The 21,570-nt window shown below is 36.8% G+C and overlaps 2 protein-coding genes and 1 pseudogene across 7 annotated transcripts in view; 2 read left to right on the top strand and 1 right to left on the bottom strand.

Annotated features, from left to right (window-relative positions):
- The first annotated feature begins 94 nt into the window (after positions 1 to 94).
- On the top strand, positions 95 to 7,574 carry LOC306884771 (sperm flagellar protein 1-like). 2 transcript variants are annotated; one of them, XM_079440958.1, is made up of 7 exons: positions 95 to 285; positions 552 to 663; positions 971 to 1,121; positions 1,226 to 1,268; positions 4,513 to 4,553; positions 4,668 to 4,764; positions 6,194 to 7,257. In XM_079440958.1, the coding sequence occupies exons 1-6, from the start codon at positions 168 to 170 to the stop codon at positions 4,761 to 4,763; spliced, it is 561 nt and encodes a 186-aa protein (XP_079297084.1). In that variant the 5' UTR covers positions 95 to 167; the 3' UTR covers position 4,764; positions 6,194 to 7,257. The 2 variants fall into 2 exon arrangements, with proteins under 2 accessions (XP_079297084.1, XP_079297083.1); XM_079440957.1 differs by having other exon boundaries at positions 99 to 285; positions 4,513 to 4,558; positions 6,194 to 7,574.
- A 6,482-nt stretch (positions 7,575 to 14,056) lies between these two features.
- LOC306884159 (erlin-1) lies at positions 14,057 to 20,882 on the bottom strand. Of its 4 annotated transcripts, none has more exons than XM_079439868.1 (12): positions 20,780 to 20,882; positions 19,720 to 19,847; positions 19,093 to 19,174; positions 18,832 to 18,878; positions 18,625 to 18,686; positions 18,331 to 18,456; positions 18,089 to 18,162; positions 17,946 to 18,004; positions 17,048 to 17,139; positions 16,872 to 16,961; positions 16,708 to 16,787; positions 14,057 to 15,677 (listed from the first exon to the last, which is right to left on the bottom strand). In XM_079439868.1, exons 2-12 carry the CDS (start codon positions 19,830 to 19,832, stop codon positions 15,462 to 15,464), a joined length of 1,041 nt encoding a protein of 346 aa, XP_079295994.1. In that variant the 5' UTR covers positions 19,833 to 19,847; positions 20,780 to 20,882; the 3' UTR covers positions 14,057 to 15,461. The 4 variants fall into 4 exon arrangements, with proteins under 4 accessions (XP_079295994.1, XP_079295996.1, XP_079295993.1 ...); XM_079439870.1 differs by having other exon boundaries at positions 20,792 to 20,834; XM_079439867.1 differs by having other exon boundaries at positions 20,724 to 20,829.
- A 354-nt stretch (positions 20,883 to 21,236) lies between these two features.
- The window catches only part of LOC306884185 (cilia- and flagella-associated protein 43-like), a 28,839-nt pseudogene continuing 28,505 nt past the window's right edge, over positions 21,237 to 21,570 (top strand). Inside the window, exon 1 of the transcript in view lies at positions 21,237 to 21,287. The product of the transcript in view is annotated as a cilia- and flagella-associated protein 43-like (transcript). The remainder of the gene's footprint in view (positions 21,288 to 21,570) is intronic.

A 21,570-nucleotide genomic window follows, 5' to 3' on the forward strand; every position in this document is an offset into this window, starting at 1 on the left:
TCAGTTTATTTGGTTTATTTCCAGATATTTGAATCGCCGTCACACGTGTATGACCTCTACAGCGCCCTGTATTTTCGTTGCCTAGTAACGATTCAAACACACATACTAAGTAATGCGTGTACCATTGAGATAGTTGCGGGTTTTAATCACGCAGAAGCTTGTTTCAAATGATGGACGGGCCTAAACAATTAGACGAAGAAACTTTGCAAGACCTCTACGCGTGGATAGACAAGATACCGCTCTCCAGACCCAAACGGAATATAACAAGAGATTTTAGCGATGGAGGTATTTAATTCCTACAAGAAGCAATTAAAACCGCCAGCTAATTAACTATTCATGATATTTGTTGACATTTTTAGCAGTGTTGCCCTGCATTTGAGTTATATGAAAGTAAATAGCCTGAATACTGTGTGTGTGCGCGCGCTATAATTGCAATATAATATTATACTTAGAATAGTATGCCATTCAAAACTATAATCTAATTAGCTATATAACATTTTACTAAGTTCGGTATTGTTGTCATTGAGTATTTTAACTATTTCCATAAGCAGTTATGACTGCAGAGGTAGTGAAGCATTTCTTCCCTAAGCTGGTGGATCTGCACAACTACACGCCCGCGCATTCCACGCAACAGAAGCTGAGTAACTGGAGCACCCTGAACAGGCAAGCATATTTATTTGTTCTCCACGCAGACAGTAATGCAAACACCGCACTGCTTATCTGACCCCCTCTTGTCGCTTGATACATTCCCCGGGGGATTGCAGGAATGTGACATTATACCTCAGCAACAACACTGGGATCTCCAGCTGAACTGTTAACACTGGTTGGATCTAAAAATCTAGTGAACTGACTACCTAGACAGTATATGTAGGGCAGTTAGGGGAATAGACAGCAGTTTTCTACCAAATAAACATCTTTTATGTTTGTCTAGAATTGAGCAACACACAACTGCATGATGTTCTCATTTCAGAAAAGTTTTCTCCAAGCTGAACTTCCATATACCTGAAGAGACGGTGAAGAATATTGTAGTCAGCACAGCAGGCTACATCGAACCAGTCCTTTGCTCTCTGAGAGAGAAGATAGAGGAGAAACAGGCAGGAAAACACTTAGATGGCACACTGGTGGGTCTGTGTGTGTATTTGTATTTGCATTGCTGCAGCATCTTTCTTTCGATATCATTTCCTGAATGATCAGTAATTTAACCCTGCTTTAATCTTTTTTACAGGACTTGGAATATTACAGCACTACAACTGGACAGTCGAGATCAGGTAAATACTGTAAAACAAAAATGTGGATACAGTAGGGCAGTGAAGGTCATCTTGAGGAGAAATGACAAGGAGACCATGGCCCAGTAGCGGGTGGGGGAGGGCCTGCCAAGGACCCCCTGGGCTGCGGTCTGCTATAGTAGAAGACGCACTGACTCTGGCTTTGAGTCTAGGTTCATTAAGACGGATTTTATGAAACAGTCCCTCTGCTATTCAATGTGATTTAGTGTTCAGCAAGTTAAAGGGATAATTCTCCAAAAATGAAATAGTTTAATCACACTAATGATGTTCCATTAGACTTTGGTTAGTTCTGTGAACCGAATTAAGATATTTTTAATGAAACTTAACTTGTTTCTGTTCCATTGAAAGTTGAGGTTACCAAACTCCAAAAAGGTAATAAAGACATCATAAAACAAATCCATATGAGTCTTGTGAAGAGATGTGATCGATTCATATGGATTCATTTTACAACACCTTTTTGGATCTTATAAGTTTTGGCGAGCAGGACTTTTAAATGGAGGGAGAGAAACCTTAGGTTTCATTAAAAATATCTTAATTTGTGTTTCGAAGATTAACCAGTCTTATGTGTTTGGAGCAACATGAGAGAAAGTAAATGATGACAGTTTTTTGGGGAAAATGTCACATTTAAGCTCAAGAAGAAGGCCAAACCCTTTACAGACCATTCCTTTTTTAACCGTTTGTCTACTGTAGAGTCGTGAGGATGCTGTAGCTTATTATGACAAACTTAGACATGCAAACCAAACACAAAGATCTACAACTTTACTGGTACAATACATTCATCTGTACACATCATCTTCACACAGGAAGGAAATAAACAAATGACTTCATTTCTGCTTTTTTTTACATGCACAAAATGATTCATAATGCTAACCGCAATAACCTTCCAAATAAATGAAGTCAGTGGCCAAGTAGCAGAAGTCCCACACCATATGTTTTTTGAAGATGAAGAGAAGATGTGAACTGTAGATTTGTGTTGTTTGTCTCCTCATATGAATTGTGATGATTCTTGTTGATGCAAGTAAGAATGGTAATGTAATTCAACTACTTAATGAGCTCATCAGTTGGATCTGAATACTTGGAAATGTTTCATTAGATTATTTAGGAAGCTTAGCATTCATGAGGTTTGTGGTCATAAATAGTCTGACTGTCATAATATTCGGAAAACAGCCCTTGCCAAACTGCAAACCAAACAAGCAAGATTAGCAAGTTACTGTAAGTGTCGCAAATACCAAGATGAGTGTTTTATGATGGTCATGCCATGTGTCTGTGAGGCTTTGTGTGCTCAGACCTTCTGGTTAGTTCACCCAAAAAACATTTCTGTCATCATTTACTCACTTTCATTCTGTATGAGTTTATTTCTTCTGTGGTACACAAGTTCAAGTTCAAGTTGAGCTTTATTGTCATTCCGCTACATGTGGGGACATACAGTGGAACGAAATGTCGTGCCTCGCAGGACCACGGTGCTACATAATTACAGACATACAACAATGAAGTAAAAAAACACTATAAACCTGTACACAACTAACCTACTGACAGATTTAACTATAAGTATACTATATATAAGTATTTACCCTATACAAACAAAAAAAATAGAGGATAAAAAATACAAACTATACGAATGCTTCACAAATACTGTGCATGTGCAAAGAGAGACATTTGAGTCAGCAGCTGGTTGGGGAACAGTGCGGGATGATTTGTAGTGCATGAGCATGTAAACATACATATATTGCTGAGTCTTTTGTGGGATTGTGTACACGCAGCAGTGTGTCCATAAAGTGTCCATAGTGCACATAGTGTAAAGTGTCCATAGTGCACATAGAGGAGAGTGTGGTACTACAGGTGGTTTGTACAGGCCCACTCACCTGTGTGTAGCACACTTCGGATTGCACATGGGGGTCCATGTTTCAGGGGTAGGGGTTCCAGAGGGAGGCGGGGTGATTTGAGTTCAGGGCTCTCACAGCCTGGGAGAAAAAGCTGTTGAGCAGTCTGGCGGAGCGGGCTATGATGCTCCGGTACCGTCTTCCTGATGGTAGGAAAAGAAGATGTTTTAGAAGAAGTATTTTAAAAGAAGATATTTTAAAGAAAATGCTTTTGGCCATACAGTAAACAAAACCCCACTGTACTGCACTAAATTTCATTGTATGGACAATAAATGCACACTAAAAACACTAACACTATTTTTACCTTGCTGCCCTATCAGGCAATGAATCTGCAGGCAATGTTTGCAGATAAAGGTACCTTCTGAGGCAGCGTAAAGGTTTAATACTCTGTAGCAAAATAAAAAGCTTTTGGAAAAAGTTGGTCAAATTTACTTTATTATATTAAAATGGACTAACAAAATGGTCAGCTGTGTTTGGAAATAGGGCAAATGCACTGCATTTTCAGCACTCTTAACAGTACATAGAAGGGGACCAGATAGGTCAACTCTCCATTTCCCACACCTCATCATCATAGCGTCTTAGTCGTAACATCATCTGGTTTCAGGTCCAACTCCCTCTTTTCATGAAAGAAAAGGTCCTGCGTCCATCAACTCCATTCATCAGATAGCCCTTATCACTTCTAACAGGCTCAACGCATTTGGCTAAAAGCCCTTTTTGTCCACACAAAATTCAAGCAAACAGTAGATGATTGAGTCTATTATGAGACCAGAGAGGCTATAGATTGTTTCTGATATATCATATTATCGAAGTGCAGACTATTTCTATTAAACAGGAGTCCTGTGCTTTTTACTTTTATTTTTCCTGTAGGTGCTGTTAAAATTTTACTTGTTATTTTATCTTTTATGAGATGTTTATAAGGTGAAGCACAGCTGGTGTTGATGATTCAGAGCTTAGAGCCAAATAAAACTCTCCCACTCCACAGTTATAGCCTGGTGCCCTGTCAATGTGTCTTTTTGACCTTATTGTGTTTAATGGGTTCAACTGGAGTCTAATTAGTTTAGCCTTCCTGGTTAAGCAGTTCTCATGAGCTTAAAAATCTTAAAGTATGGGGGAGTACTGCTCAGCTAGAGGAAATTGATGCAGGGTATCATGAGAGTAAAGTCTCAGTGCATGAATTTAGCCTGGAGGGATCCTGAATCCGCTGTCTATGTCAAGACCCGGCACTTGAGTTTTAGGCTGTCACCGAAGACACATTTGTATAACACATTTCCCTTTGTTAAATCTAAAATGTTTAAAAGAAAGATGTTTATTTTTTTTATTAATCCCTTTCTCTGTTTTCTCTGAAGCCCCTCATACCAGTCCAGCCACTGTGAAGAAGAAAGACAAAGTAAGGTACTGAATGATAAACTGTGATGTGAAAACGACTTTCTGAGGTTCATGAAGTCTTTCATATAGGCCTAAAAATACACATTTATAATGGACTTGTTGGAATCTTGTGTAGTGCTGCTGCAGCCTTGAGACCAAATGTGGATCCAGATGTCCGTTTGCTCTTGGAGGAAAAGGAGCAAGCCATTTTGGCTTTGCAGGAGACTGTTGAGGTAAGGTTTTGATGTTAAAATGCCGTCTCCTTTTCAGTTTAATATCCAGAAACAAGTATATTTGTTGAGTTCTCGGAAAAGTGTAAGCACTGTTGCTATCTGGTGTTTTCAGCATTGCAATGCAAACAGTATTCAGTATAACAGTATTTTTTTTTTTGCATTATTACCGTAATGCACCTTTAAAGCTGGCATGAAATTAAATCTGTTTTCTAAATGCATGTTATTGGTGTCATTGTGAAAAATACATCAATGCATGTTATTTTGTAATACAAAAAATTTGTAGTAAAATAAAAATATCATCATTCAATGTTTTTGTGAAATGACAGACCTCTCTCCTGATGTATGCTAGGGTTCTCCAATCATTTAGTCCACTTAAATCCCCTGCACGCTTGCATTCATCTACATCTACAAATTATGAATAGTACCATGTCCCCATTCTATATTTTCTTTCTTACGGTGTTAGACTTGCATATACATCACAATACAGAAGAATCTGTTTCATTGTGACTGTAATGTACATAAGAATTAGTATAAATTCATTTGAAATCTTTATTTCTTGCATAAGATCTTTTAAAAAAATGCAGATATTCTTTAAAAATGTTAAATCTTATGACTTACAAATCGCAAAAAGTAATAAGTTCCAGCACTTTTTACATACAATGCAAAAGGAAATTTGACCTTCCTGTGCTGTTCTCCTGGCAAGTGGTCAAGGGCTGCAGATCACAAGTTCTTTGACATGCTTCCTGTCATTGCTGCAAATGTGGTAAAAAAAGTGATTAAACTGATTAAAAAGTTCAGCAGCTCTGATATTTGTCACTTGGCAGTTAGTAAGACAGTTTTAAGGTTGCAGCAGCACATTTAAATGCTTGAAGATTAATAATTTCAACAGTTTGCATTTCAATAAAAAATATTCAGTAACTGGTTGTCACGGTTGGTGGTTGTAGTAAAGGCGCCCACAACGACGACTAACAAAAGGTATATTTATTAGCATCAACACACTATAAACCATTACAAACTTAAGATCCAACAAAGATGGGGACAAAACTGAATGCTTATAAAGAAAACAAAGGAGTAAACTAGATAATTAATCAAACACAGGTGACAGGACTAAATGATAATGACTAATTAACTAAATCAGAACAGGAACTACCAAATAAGGTCAAAACAGAACTGAAAGGAAAACTGACATGTGACACTGGTCTATTTTATGAAAATTTTATCAACTTCTGCATCAAATAGTCATCAAAGTTTCTATGGAAGGAAATGACAATGCTACAGAATGATTGTGACAGCAAATCAGCAAAAAATGAGAGCAAACCCGTTTGTTCTTTTGTGACACTGTAAAGCCTTTGGTTTGCAGGCATTATATATCATAAACATACAATGGCTGTTGAATATCATGTACAGTAAATGTTTTACTTTGCTCCAGATTTTACAGATTAAGGTAGACCGATTGGAACATCTTGTGCATCTTAAGGATCTACGCATCGAGGACTTGACAAAGCACTTAGAGCGATATAAGGCACGCAACTCATTATCTCATTATTAACATATAGATCCACCATCAGGAATTTTATTTCAGGAAAAGGATACTATATGCATACTTAAGACTCATAATAAACTGTTACAGAGATATGAAATCATCTAATTTTCCTCACCTGTTTTCTGATCTGTGATTGTTAGAGCACTCAGAAGCACTGATGTCAATAACTAGCATATTGTATCAGCTGAGACCATCTATAGGAGTTTATGTACTTATGTACTGGGAGATTTCAACAATTCTGTGGGTGATTTAGTTTACTCTGAACAGTGACTGCAATTGGTATGAAAGTGTTTCCATTTCATGTAGAATTATTGAACATTATTTATAGTCACTTTGATGTGACAGTATTGTGATTTTTTAAAATCTTAGAACTTCATTTTCTAGAGCTTTCCAGTAGATTCAGTTTAAAAAAAGAATTTACTGTTAATTGTACTGTTATCTGAGGTCCACTTATAATGTTATCAAGATTTTTACACCAAAAAACAAACAAAAAAACACATCATTTAGAAGTGATTGGCTATTTTCTGTCCTGGTTTTAACCCCCCTCATCAGAACACTCTGTTTGAATAGGCGTGGCGGATTGAAGACTCTGAAGTAAACACCCGCTGCTATGATTGGCTAATAGTTGTGTATTTTTGACAGCCTACATCCTTCAAAGATGGATGCTGCTGTGATTTAGGTTAAAAATGCATAAATACTCAGTACAAATCAAACGATCTATAATAACAGACAAAGAAAAAGTGATCATATAATGAAAACAGTTACACTTGTGTGGTGCGACATCGGATCCAATATTTGGCACAGCATCCTCTTCTAGTTTCAATCTTTCTTATAATCTTGTGTTGAATTGTGCCTTGTTTGTAAATGAATCCACAGTAAAAATGAAGTGAACAGAGGACCAAGTTCTTACTGATGTGGTCTGGAACTTCATTAAATATAAAGTTTATCATTATCTCTCGTTATCTACACTACATGCGCGAATCGGTGGGCGAGGCTACACAGGCTGTGATGTAGAAGCAGGCATTGATTTTCTGCTGCGAAGGTGGTGTTTAGCCACACACTTACATCATAAAGTGTCACATTCTAAAACCTGTCGTTTTGGCAGATTGGTTTCAATATAAGACTGACGAGAAAGTTTTGAGTTCTGAAACTTACAAAATGTTTTTATAGTACAATGACCTCTTATATGTCAAAGATCAAGGGCATTTTGATTTCTTAGTTCATGTCCCCTTTATAAAAGAAAAATAAAAGAATTAAATATTTTCTCATTTAGGCTTCACTGTATTTTGGACTTTTGCTGAGCAGTGTACATTGTTCATAAGTCACCTGACTTCACAATATTACTAGGTTTCACGTCATAAGACCAGTATCATGGTCTGCCATGTTTGGGGTTGATGTTAGACTCAAAGTAAAGAGTTTGCATTAAAATGGATTTCATTCTGACCTCAGCATGGAAACTGACTCCTTTGGCCTTTATGACAAAGGCTATGCATGCTTATTTATATAAATACAAAAATATCCCATGCATGCAGACATTTAATAGGAAATAGATGATCAAATTTCACTTCTCCTTTCTTTAAGAATAAATATATATTATACCTCATTTGACACATAGGGAACATGCATTGACATTGCATGTCAGATTGTGTTGTTGACACATATCTTTTTTAGAAACATCATTTCATCGGTTCCTTTTTGCTCAAAGGGTTCGTCAGAAACAAAGAGTGGCTTTGAAAGCTCCCTTGAAGAAGGCTTGTCAGCACTCAGTTGCCCATGCCAGTCTTAGATTCACTTCCCCCTTGTGCCTATCCAATGTGTACAGGGGTACAGTTCCCCGTTTTCACCACAAGTTATTCTTTATCATAAAGTCATCAAAGGGGAGACCTGTAATTTGGGGCTTTAATTCAAGAATGCAGATTTGGCTCCAGCAAAATTGCAGCTGCTCATCCTCTCTCTGCTCTTTTGGCCAGAGGAGTTCACAAAGCCATTTTCGGACCAGTATTTCAAGTATTTGCAATCACTTTGTGTCTCTCCCGTGAGGCATGTGTTTATGCTAACATCAACCCCATGTGGAAACCTCAGACCAAATGTAAACATTTCTGAAGCAAAGTTGAGAATTGTAAAAAGTTTTCTCTGTCTATATGTAAGAGATTATTATGAATTACGAATGATTTCTTATAATTGGTTGAATATATATCCTGAAAGAGATATGTTTCATATGGGAAATAATTATAAGAATCTGATACTCTGAGTATTTCACGTGTCCATAAAGTTCTCAGAGCTCCCTGGTGACTCAAACTGAGCTCTCGGAAAGAGACCAGCAGAACTTGGAAGTTGGATCTTTGGGTGGTAAAGCAGCATTAAAGCTCTCTGAGTCATACTGAATTACAGTCAAAAGCATGCCCGAGCCTCTCAGCATGCAGATGACATGAAGCACACTGTGAGAACGTCTGGAACGGGAGTTGTTCTCATAAAGAGAGAATGAGTGGGGTTCTCCCCCTGGTCTATAACAATGTCTCATTTTTAAGACCATCAGTTTTAAAGAGTCCAATCCAATAGAGAAAAAGTAAACTGAAGTACTGCAGATAAACCTCTTCAGGGGGGGTTTCCACGATTGTTCAAATGAAAGCGTTTACTCCTTCACTACCTTTTAAGGGTCTGTTTCAAGTGTGCGTGTTTAGTGCTTACACTTCAAAGAAATCTGGTCTTCAAATGTTTTATTTGTCATGTTTTATGCACAACTCCTTTCATAATCATGTTTAAGTTGTTTTCAAGTATGTTTTTGCAGTTATTTATAATTCTGAATATTCTGGGTACACAGAGCACAATCGACAAAAACTGATTGATTATTGAATATTGATTACAACAAAACTTAATTTCAACTTGTACCTCCTTTATATAAAATAATAAACAAGAATCTTAAGTTTGCATTTCACTTTTTTTTCATTTTGAGGAATACTGAAAATGTTTTTTGCAGGGGAGATGAGTAAATGTATGTTCATATTTGTCTAGATCTACAGTAAGCATCATGTTAACACAGCGCACACAACGCCTCTGCACTTGCTCGCGATTTCTCTCAACATGGGAACAGGAGAGCTGTTAGTCAATAAATGGAAAATCAAAGTAACTGGTGTTACTTATTTAAAGTATTATTTAAAAGTTACTCATATTTCATTAAAAAGTAATGCATTACTTTGTAGTTACTTGTGGGGGAAAAGTAATCTGATTACTTAACTTGTGTTACTTGTAAAGCATTACACCCAACATTGATTCTGGATCTTTTTTTAAAGAAAATGAAAAAAAAATCATGGTGAAAAAATGTGGTGATTCAGCTTAACTTGCACTGAACCCAGAATATTCCTTTAAGAGCAATGGATAATAGTAGGCCTGTAAACCTCAAACTGAAAGTCTTCACCGCTGTGCTGTTTGGATTTGCACTGCAGAGACGTTCATTATGGCAATTTATCAACATTTGGAAGGTTGAGATCATCAGGTCAAGTAAAGAAGTGTAAAATGTCATGACAATAGTGTTGTTTTGTTTTGCACACAGTAAAAACAAACAAAACTCAAGGCATGACACTGCATAGTAAATTCATAAAAATGTGATGGTACAGTTCCAGTGAATAAAAAAAACAATATTTGTTTGAAAAAGTTCAGCTGTATGGGATAGCCTTGATTACTATCCCAGTACATCTGTTTCTGTTCTGAAGCCTTTCTTTCTTTTATGTTGTATAAATGACTCTTGGAAGATTAATGAGGGAGGAGTTTGTAATGCAATGAAATCCACATGGTAATCAAACTGAATGAAAAACATTTAAGAAAACGTTCTGTAAATAAAAATGTCTTTTTATAACAGGTAATTGGCATGTTTATTGTGTTTTCCAACATACAGTCACTTCTTTTTTCATGAGATCGCTGAAGATGAGAGAGCTCCATAAACTACTTTGGGATTGACTTGCATGGATGTTTCCTTTGCATCCTTGCTGTATATAACTGCAGATGTTCACATAACACAATCTGTGTTCTCTGTTGAACTTTTCGCCTATGTAATCTGTAAACAAGCTGTCTGCTGTCATCAGAAACATGATCCATCAGTGAATATCTGTTAGTCTAAATGAGATGCATCCTGGCTGATACAATAAAGAAAAATACTTTGCTGATTACTATTCTAGACACGACTGTTGCAGGACTGAAGATGGCCTAATTTAAGTTTCATTATTGTGCCAGTGTTGAAATGAACTAGTCCAGGAGGAAACGGATGACAAGCATGGGAACAGTCTTGGAGTGCAAAACGGAGTGAGTGATAAACTCAGATTTCAGACAGGTGTTATCAGGGAGAGATGTTAACCCTGTGACACACCTAGGGGTGAAACAAACCTCAAAGCATAGCTTTCAAATCTTACCCCTTAAAAACAGACCTGCACTGAGTCAGTATGAGTAAAGGGTTGTGCAAGCAGTAAGATAACTGTTCCTTCCTTTGGCTAGATAAGAGAAGCACACGCATGCACATTAACACTTGCCAAATGCTAGATACAAGTAAAAACTGACAAGAAATGGCAAAGCTGAATTTGCAGGAGTCATTATGATCCTTCAGAAATCACTGTAATATTAACTTTATTTTCAGAATCACTGACTCATACAACCTCTGTAACAAAACTGCAATGGGCTTGTATTGCATTCTCATGCTTTTAGACAAACAATTGATTTTGCTGAGGTGGAAGTTTTCATAAATAAAAGTTTTTAAGAAATTAAATAATTTTTGTATGCTGATATGGCACTAAAGAAACATTTATTATTAACAGTGTTAGAAACAGTTGCGCTGCTTAATATTTTTAAGTGTTTTATTCTTTGATGAATAGAAAGTTGAAAAGAACAACATATATATAAAATAGAAATTTGATATACATTATAAATGTCATCTTAATTAAATTTAATGCATCCTTGCTAAAGAAAAATATTAATTCCTTGAAAAACGTATGACTTTTGAATGGTACTATGTGTGTGTATATAATGCGAAATACATTTCATAACCAGTCAGAATTATTTCAAGTCTTATGCTGTCTACAGTTTCTTACTGATATTCTGTTAAAACCACAATGTCATGTGTCACAAAATCAGATTTGAGCTTGTTGAAATCTCCTTAGACTGGCCTGCATTATTGTGTTAATCAGAGCTGGTTGAGAGAAGCCAGGCTTATCATCTATCATGTCCTTACAGAAGCTGCCCCATGACTCCCTGGTAAATTCCGGCAGCACGGCGCTTCAGGGTACGGAGCAGGGCGATGAGCCAGACTGAACACAGAACACAATTGTTTAGGCTGCTGCTAGTAATTCATAAATCTCATCATAGTTGTCATGGGAACATGGCAGTCACTTATGCCAGAGTCCCTCCAAACAGCTACAAAACCTGGGCATTGCCCTTCCTGCAATGGTTGTAGGCAGGTCACACATTTGCCATCAGCTCAACAAAAACAGAAAAAACAAAGGTTCTACTGGCATGTGTCCTGCTAGGATGATGGCCTAGTTTTACAAATAAATAAAAGGATTTAGTGGATATTTCATCTAACAGTGCACATGTGGCTTATTTTCATTTCATTTCAGTGAACTATGGAAAGAAAAGTTGGCCAGCGTCCCTGTGCTGAGTAAGACTGTGTAAGTGATGTATCCAGTGTAAGTCATTTGGGAGTCATTAAAATCTTGCTGTCCTGTGAACTTTGTTTAACATGACTTAGAGTCAGTTCTGTTCAGTTAATAAAAATTTTCATTTCATAAGTAAACAATGTTTAAATCAAATAAGGCAATGGAATTTGCAATCATGTTGGCCTGCCAAATCAACCACAATCAAAAATACTGTTGGTCTCTTTCACCTCCCACCTTTTTGGTGGAGCCACTTCCTATATATCATTGATGAGTAGTGGAGGAAGGAAATATGTGGTACACCCTGAACACACAAGCACATTTTAAACTAAAATATACAGACTCATTTTCATTTCAAAATTAGACACATTAATTGAAGAAACAGCGTGCCTTTTATCCAATCTACAGGTCTTAATGCTAAATTCACTGTCAGGAACAGGAAATGTACTCTGCGTCTGGGGTTTGACTCAGTCTGGTGACCAGATCTGAATGGTTGATATTTACTCAGGAGTTCCTGGGGGAACTCAAGCTTCTGTTCTCTCTTGAAGGTCAGCTGGAGACATATACCTTTTTGCTCACTTCCTGAAGTGACTGTTTCCTTCCTTTGTCATTCTTCCACTCATGTACTGTTAGTAAGCATGAGTCCTGCATCAAAAAGTTGAAGCAGGCTAATTTGTTGTTACGATGAGAGTTTTTGACATTTCCTGGACTTGGACAAACACCACTGACTGAGACACTGTGAGTTTATTTGTAAAGCAAACAGGACTATATGGGTCATAACTGCTTGTCGGTATTGCTCATCAAGCGGTTGAGTTATTTTTGGAGAATAACTGGCTATCAGATTATTCACAAAACAATGTAAGATTGAATACAAGAGTAACAAACACTCTTTTTTTAATGTCAGCATGGACCTTTTTTCTCTTTGTCATCAGGTTAGAGATTTAAACACATTCCATACTCTAGACATCAAATAAATCTCCTATTAAATTTTAGCATGTAATCATATATCATTCTGCTTTTAAAACAGGTGAAAATCCCATAAACATACATTTCAGGAGCAACCAAAGTCACATCTGAAGATCTGAATATTAGAATAAGAGTGGCACCTTGAATAGCCATCATGGTGGCAAGCTTTGCACTTATGCTTTAGATTTGAAAATATAGTTCTTAAATGCGTAAGATCTAGTCTCTAGTTCTTATTTCCGGGAAATATAGCCGACTCACATTAAACTATGCACACTTAATTCATGATCCAATCTATGACACTAACCTTTGTGAAACTTCCTTAATAGGACATGATGTACACTTCCTTAATGTGCAAGGCAAGAACAGTATGATCACACAACTGCAACACCAAGAAAACAGTCATTTTCCTGGTATCAAAATAGGTTTTATTTCACAGAACTGAACATCGTCAAAATTTTATAAATTTTGCATATAAACGTTTTAAAATTAGGAGCTTAAATTATGCTGACATAAAAAAGTGACATTCAGAGAGTGGGTTTATTCCAGGGCAGTCAAGTTCTGTCCTCTCTCATTTAATCAGCCATTAAAATTACAGGGATCATATGAACAGAAAAATCTTTGAGAATTGCTTCAAAGATTTTGAGACAATTAAACTTGCACCCTGAAGGAAAACAAAAAGTACATTTTAAGGGGGAATGGGAGAAGCCAGACTAACTGCATTAAATTAATGTTTGTCTCTTTAATGGAAAATTATGTAGAGGATGTAAGACTATGTGCTGTGTGACAGATTTACACAGACAACATGACCTTATATCTGACCTTACAACTTATGTTTGATGTAGGGTACAATAAAATAAAAAAAAATCCAGGTCAAGTCTCTTTTCCTGAGAGATAGTACTAGTAGACACTATTCAAAGATTTGTTTGATTGAATGCATTGTTATTATTTTTGATTTAGATGATTTTGAGTCACGTAGGTCTAGTTTGATTCTTAAAGAACACCAGCCTCCCCTAGTGGTTATATTCTGATGAAGTTTTTGAGGCTTCAGAAAATCATCATCTGGCTCCCAGCATGCAATAATATGTTGTTAGAACGTATGATCATTAATGCATTCACCCATCAAAAAAAAAACAATAGTGCCTAATAATACAGCAGCCCTTATTTTTATTGAATTCCCTATGAAATAAACTCCTTCCAGTAATAACAAGACAAGCAAGTTTGATTAAAATCATAAAGGCATTTTCAGTCATAAAGAAACAGACTCAACTATATAGAATCCTTTAGCCGTCCATCTCAAAGCTTTTCAAAGGCTGGAGCCCCGGATCAACACTTTAACATCTTATGAAACTTTATGAAAGCCACATACCCATGTTCAGTATGACACCCTCTAAGAACCAACAATTCAAAAACAGGCACAGGGCACCAACAAACTAACACACTGCACAACACTATACCAAACCCACTATTATATTAAATTAAATTCACACCAAAGTATTCAGGTGTCAAAATTCTCAAAGATCAACAAGAAACAAGCAGGGATGATTTTAAAACAATCTGATTCTTACATACACATGTAAAAGCCACTGATCTCTGCAGTTGTGGCTGGACTAAATTAAGATTTTAGTGATAATGACGTTAGTGATTATGGAAATGAGGACTTTTCTACAGGGATGGTTTACCTAAAAATTAAAATTCTGTCATCAGATACTTACCCTCATGTTGTTCCAAACAAAAAAAGTTTTTGTCCATATATTGAAAGTTAATGGGGTCCAAGGGAGGTAAAACACTGGATCCCACTGATTTATTGTATGGATAAAATAATAATATACATTTTTTTTTTTTTATATCTTTTTTTATATATTCCACAGAAGAAAGACAGCCATAGAGGTTTGGAGTGACATGAGGGTGTATAAATGATGACACAATTTTAAACTTTAGGATGAAGTATCCCTTCAACAACATATGAAGGAAAAATAGATGACAAATTTTGGCTACAAAATGAGTTTTATCGGATTGTAGCTGCATTGGCCATTGCCTTTGATCGCAATTAATGTGATGCCTTATAATTCCAGTTATGTAAAAGACAACACATAAAGGTAAACCTTGAAATGTTCACATACTTCACAGATGCATCTGCATCTGCCAAATAATTAGCATGGATTTGTGAAACAGAAGCAAAAGTTGAGTGCAAAAAAAGAGGAAAAAGCATGCTGATGTCAGTCAGGGAGGGGATTTGGATCGCATCAATTTGACCTGGCAATATTCACAGTTCCTGGACATTCCTTTTTTGTCCACAAGTGACTGCTGGAAAACCACAGGCTCTGTGTGTCAGTCTCCTCAGCTGACTGACTCACAGCACAGTTAGCCAAGCACACAACCCCACTGCAGAAAAAGAGTGAAAAGTATCCATGTCAGCATGCCTCACAAGCACCCATGCCCCACAAGAAAGAGAAAGAGAAAGAGAGAGAGAGAGAGAAAGAGAGAAAGAGAGAGGGGGGGGAGAGAGAGAGAGAGAGCAGAGGAAGAGGGGGGGTGGACAGCTCTCAGACCCCTCAGTGGCCTTCTGCAGTTTTGGGCTTGGACGCTTTCTTAAGACTCTCTTTCATAGTCAAGGCCTCCAGCTGCTCTGCCGCACCCTGGCCCGCGGTCGGACGGGAGGCACTGTTGTCTACAAACATGTTTGGGATGTCTTGACCAAAGTAGATCTTGCTGTTCGCGGCTATGGCCTGATATTTCATCAGTTCCAGATACTCTGGTGTCAGCTTCAGCTGTGGAGGAGGGAGACAGTGGTGTAATAAATGACATGAAACACATCCTGTGTGGAATCATCTCTGCTGAAGAAATGTGTCAATGTGCCTTCATGTGTTCAGAGTGGACACTAGTACCACTATGACAACAGCTAGAGCTTCCCACAGTATATTTGAGCTTTGGTTAAGCTGAAAAGTGTAAAAATATTTTACACAAAATCTACTTTATTATGTGTTTTTGTACATATTAGATTGTACAGATATGCACTAAAAGTGAACAAACTTACTGTTAAAGGGATAGTTTACCTTCAGTTGCTGGTCCCATTTGACTTCATAGTATGGGGGGGGGGGGCACTATGCAAATCAATGGGGACCAGCAACTGAATGTGAACTATCCCGTTAAACCAGTCTGTGATTTAGGAATAGTTCAGCCAAAAATAAAAATATTGCTTAAAATGTACTTCATATAAAAACCATCCAAGATGTAGGTTTTCATTGATACAGATTAAGAAATTTAGCATTATTTTATCTAGAAGCAACAGTTTGAAGTTAAAAAAATCTTAATGATGAATTTATTTATAACTAACACACAGCTTTTCACTTCATAAGACATTAACTGATGAACTGGAGTGGTGTGGATGGATTATTGTGATGTTTATATCAGCTATTTGGACTCTCATTCTGACGGCACCCATTCACTGCAATGATGAGCTGGTGATGTAATACTAAATTTCTCCAAATCTGTTCTGATGAAGAAACAAACTCATCTAAATCTTAGATGGCCGGAGGCAGAGTACATTTTCAACCAAATTTCATTCTTGAGTGAACAATTCCTTTAAACCTGTAGTTTTAACATTTTTTAAATGCACCAAATATAATTTTTTAAATTTCTCTAAAAAAGTTACAGCAATAAAGCATTGAATGTTGAGTATTCAGTCTTACACCAATATTTCATATTTTCCTAATATTAAATTGTTAAAAAAAAAAAAAATACATTAGGATTTACACACAAATGTGAAAATTAAAAAAAAAGTGTTTTTTTTTTTTTTACCCTGTTGGCTTCTGCAAATTTTGCAGCAGTGTAAAATTCAGCATCTGCTCTTGCCCTCTCTCTTGCCAGGAAAGCAGCATCTGTTACAATCAAATAAATGTGTCTAATGAGCAACACACCCTGTATGGCACGTACTATGAAAATTCTCAGTAGATAAACCAGACCTTCAATTTCAGAGATCTTTTTCTCTGTTTCCTTCTCCATCACTTTTTGTTGGAAGTGAATCTCTGCCACCTGAGCCATTTTCTGAGCCTCTGCAATAAGAGCAACACATAAGATGAACGAGGACAAACCATGACTCTATACATGATCAGCATTATATTTGGAAGTTTAGACTCACCTATGATGGCCTTCTTTCTCTCAGTTTCAGCCTCCTTCTCCACCACTTTCTGTGTCTGAACGGTGATGAGCAACCTGGTTTTCTCCGCTTCCCTGCAGATGATGAAAGCGAGGGAAATTTTGATTAAAACCATTGATAAGATGCATCCATGGACAATTTATAATGTTACAAAAGATTATTTCAAATAAATCCTGTTCTTCAGAACTTTCTATTTTTCAGCAAAATCTAAAATTGTTAATAATGGGAAAGTCGTGGCCTAATGGTTAGAGAGTCGGACTCGTAATCCAGAGGTTGTGGGTTCGAGTCTCGGGCCGGCAGAGCAAGGCACCGAACCCCCAACTGCTCCCCGGGCACCGCAGCATAAATGGCTGCCCACTGCTCCGGGTGTGTGTTCACGGTGTGTGTGTGTGTTCACTGCTGTGTGTGTGCATTTTGGATGGGTTAAATGCAGAGCACGAATTCTGAGTATGGGTCACCATAGTTGGCCGTATATCAATAGAAATAGAAAGTTTCTTTAGCAGCAAATCAGCATATTAGAAAGATTTCTAATATGCTGTGTCAGTGTCACTGAAGGATCATGTGACACTGGAGTAATGATGCTGAAAATTCAGCTTTATCATCATAGGAATAAATTACATTTTAAAATATATTAACACAGAAAATAGTTCATTTAAATTGTAATAAAAACTTCACAGTATTTCTGTTTCTACTGTATTTTTGTTTAATAAACGCAGTCTTGGCGAGAATAAAAGACTTATTTCAAAAGTTTATAAAATGTCAACACATACCTTTTAAAAATCAACAAGAGTAAAAAGTGCTTAAAACTGCTCAAGGAAAAAAAAATAGAATTTAAATGAAAAAAATAAAAAACATGGTACAGAATAATATATTAACTCACATTAGCTCATAGTTTCTTCTGATTGCCTCAGGAATTTTAGGTTTGGTGACTCGCACAGCCTGCAAAATATCACAGAATCATGTAATTCTGCTCAAGACAAAACTGAAACCACAGAGTCAAAACCATAGAGATAAAAACCATACCTGAATTGTGAGGCCAGGAGCCATAGAATTCAAGTCCTTCTGCAGTGCAGTCTTTAAATTCTCATCAATTATGTCTGTCAAACAAAAACGACACAAATGCAAGTCCATGACAAATGTTCTTGCAGTGAGAAGGAACCAAAGACAAAACTAATGACACAGCAGAAACTGCAGCACTCTTATAAACAACTGAAAGTTCATAGTATACTTGGCTGAATAAAGTGTTTGATATATCAGTGACTTACCGAACAGTTCTATGTAGACTTCCTGTAGTGTGTGCACACTGCAGAACTGGTTTAACTCATGATGAATTTTGTTGAAGATTAGCGTCTTGTCATAATCTGCGGTGTAGTTCTTCACTATGTCCACCACTGTGGAGGAAGAGAACAAAAGCGTGACCTTGTTTGTCAAAAAGCCTAACATTTAATTTTTCCTTCCACTGAAGACGGTCAGTCATACAGGTTTGAAGAAGGCTTGAGGGTGAGTAAATGGTGACAGAACCTTTATTTTTGGGTGAACTATCCCTTTAAGGCTCTTACCTGCTGATGGAACCAGCATGTTGACCACCTCAATCCTGTCAAAATATATCATGACACCCCCACTGTGGAAGACATTAGAAGAAATTATTATTTTCATTCAGGAGCCCCAGAAAACATCCAGTGCAATTTAATGATGATCAAAAATGATCCATTTTAAGTAGTTTTTCAGGACATACTTGATGGAATAACAACAACACAAAGGATTACCTGGTTCCACAAGGCACATTTTTTATTTCATCTGTTTGCAGAGTTGTCTATAAACATGAAAAGAAAAAAAATCAGCATCTTCAACTAAATTCTAGCTTGGATTCTTTTCTAGCCTTCTAATAAAAACTTTTGCTAAATGCATAAATGCAAATGTTTTAAATGTCATAGAAAAATCACAATAAATGATATACAATATGTACAGCTGTAATAAAACAAGAATTCATTTTTATTGAGCCAACTGTAAATACATAACATTTGTACCTGCACTGATCTATAAGAAGTGATGAAAGGCAGCATTATATGGTAACCCGGGCCATTAGGACCTGTCAGCAAAGCTCCTCCTCTGAAAACAAATGGGAAAAAACATGAACCAGGATTAGGAAGCAAAGTAATTAGGTCCATTATAAATATGGCATCAATTTAACTTTTGTTGAACTATACTATATTACATTACTATAAAGAAGCTGTGAAAATACCTAAAGAGATAGTTGACCCAAAAATGAAAATTCTGGCATCATTTACTTAACCTCATGTCATTTCAAACCTGCGACTTTCAATGACTCTCATTGTTCTTTGGAACACCAAGGAAAATATAGAATGTTGATAATCAGATGGTATTGGTGACCACTGACATACATTATATTGACAAAAAAAAAAAGTTTCTCTTTAATCTTTTTCTCAAAATATATTCTTTTATGTTCTATAGAAAACAAAAGACAGTTTTCTTTGTTGGATCAACTATGCCTTAAATGAAAAGCTGGAAAAATACAATGTTAACTGATCTAGCCTTTCCACCAACCTACACCTAAAATACAGGCATTTTGTTAATTATTAACATAAACAACATAGGTCCTGTGCATATTTTCAATGCAACTTCCTTACACTCACCTGTAATACACAGCTAAATGTCCTTCCTCAATCTTGTGTATGGAAGAATGAAGCAGAATGGCCATCACACTGGCCATTGCTGCGACTACTGCCCCAACATGTGCCATTATCATTTAGCCAGCAGTCACCTGCAGAGAGAAGTTTGCAGAAGTGAAAGTTGAGCTGATCCTTAGAAAAAACAAAACAAAAAAAACACTCAGTTTAGGTGACAAAATATCAGCTTAGAACACAAGCAAGGGCCCTGATTGCAAACATGTAATCAGATCAGCCTGTGCTGCATAACCTCCCTCAACGGATCCCACACACACATAAATAATCTCTGGAGAGCTGCACAGCAAACGGAGATAACAGGTTTTCAAAGTCCATTAGACCCACCCACAGCCCACCACACACGGAAGTAATGTTGCCAAATGCAAATGTACAATACAAATATATACAAATACATTCTTATGGCAACATCGTACATGTAAGAGCTGCATGACCCCCTTTAGCTATTTTAGGGAAACGAGTGTTAATCATAAGGCTGTCAGTGACCAGATATTGCAGTCTGGCCCTGTTTCAACACCTAGGACGCTCCCTATAAAGACAGCAAGAGCACAAGCGCAGCTTTTTGTTCGAATGCAGATGGTGCTGTCTAGATAGGGAACTCAGTGGCTTTTTATAACACAGCCTCTCCATTCCCTGTCATAGCTATTTAGGCTAGCTACTTCCTCAAAGTGCTGAACTACTCGCACGTACTACTGTATATGGCATGATATGATATACTACTGATATGAATGAGCGTAATGTGTCGGTACACACGATTCAACAACCCTTACAGTCATTCACGTGATCTAGCCATCACAGCGCTCACAAGACTGAATTTAAGCTAACCAACGCCCGCGGCTGGCTAACTAAGCTAACGTTAATTATTTGAAATGCAAGCAAACCTTGTAGCAAAACAACCTTCGGTAAAGTTAAACGACATATACGAGGGGATAATAGTAGCCGCAGCAGGCATTTACCGATCATTCAATTAATTGATGGTCAATGCTGTCCTTTCGCTTTTGCAAGACATTACTTTATTACTCACGACGCCGTGCCCAACATTGCAGGTTTGAAGGTTCCCACTGAAACGCTTTGTGAATCCGAGAGTGATTTCCCTTTCAAAATCCGCCTCAAACACACTTTCAAAATAAAAGTCACCAATGGGATACGTTACAGCTTTCCTGCTGGGATAAAATGACACAGACAAGTCGTTAAATTGAACAACCTAACTACTAGCCAATTAATAATAATAATAATAATAATAATAATTATTATTATTATTATTTTATTCGTCGCGTTTGTAAAGATATTTATAAAACGTTCTCATCTAATCTTTGAAACTACCTTATGACATTAATTAAAAAACTATTAAAACATAAAATTATTACAAACAATATGTGTGTAATATCAAAGAGTATAGAAGCAATAAAATTTATTTGGTAATATATATGTTTATGTGTACGAAATGTTGCTATGGAAACGCACGCTCAGAGGGTGAGCTGACGGATTGAAATGGATGTGCTGGGAAACTTGGAAGTTCGGTGAGTTGCGAATCATTTCTTTAAGAAAACTTGGACAATCTTTAACATTGTTTCCATAGCAGATTATTAATTTGGAGCCTGTACAGTTATCCTGTCTGGAAAACAAAAACAATTTTGCATCATTATCATAGCTAGCTACCTAGCATTGAGCAGAAAACTGCGGGTGTTATAAAGTAAATACATTTTAAACGTACTAATCTCAAAATCTGGTAGAGAAAATCAACTTAAAAACACAAACTGTATAAATACAAATAAAACATGATCAAATCATGTATTCAATGCG

The sequence above is a fragment of the Barbus barbus genome (genome assembly GCF_936440315.1).
Source record: "Barbus barbus genome assembly, chromosome: 18".
In the NCBI taxonomy this organism is placed as follows: domain Eukaryota; kingdom Metazoa; phylum Chordata; class Actinopteri; order Cypriniformes; family Cyprinidae; genus Barbus; species Barbus barbus.

Excerpts from the sequence above, each read along its gene's own strand:
- LOC306884771 (XM_079440957.1), top strand. The coding sequence starts at position 168 with ATGATGGACGGGCCTAAACAATTAGACGAAGAAACTTTGCAAGACCTC. Across the intron at positions 286-551 it reads AAGAGATTTTAGCGATGGAG|TTATGACTGCAGAGGTAGTG; the intron begins GTATTTAATTCC and ends TTCCATAAGCAG. Across the intron at positions 4,559-4,667 it reads AAGAAGAAAGACAAAGTAAG|TGCTGCTGCAGCCTTGAGAC; the intron begins GTACTGAATGAT and ends AATCTTGTGTAG.
- LOC306884159 (XM_079439868.1), bottom strand. The coding sequence starts at position 19,832 with ATGATAATGGCACATGTTGGGGCAGTAGTCGCAGCAATGGCCAGTGTG. Across the intron at positions 18,687-18,831 it reads AATGTGCCTTGTGGAACCAG|TGGGGGTGTCATGATATATT; the intron begins GTAATCCTTTGT and ends TGTCTTCCACAG. Across the intron at positions 17,140-17,945 it reads AGAAGAAACTATGAGCTAAT|GGAAGCGGAGAAAACCAGGT; the intron begins GTGAGTTAATAT and ends CATCATCTGCAG.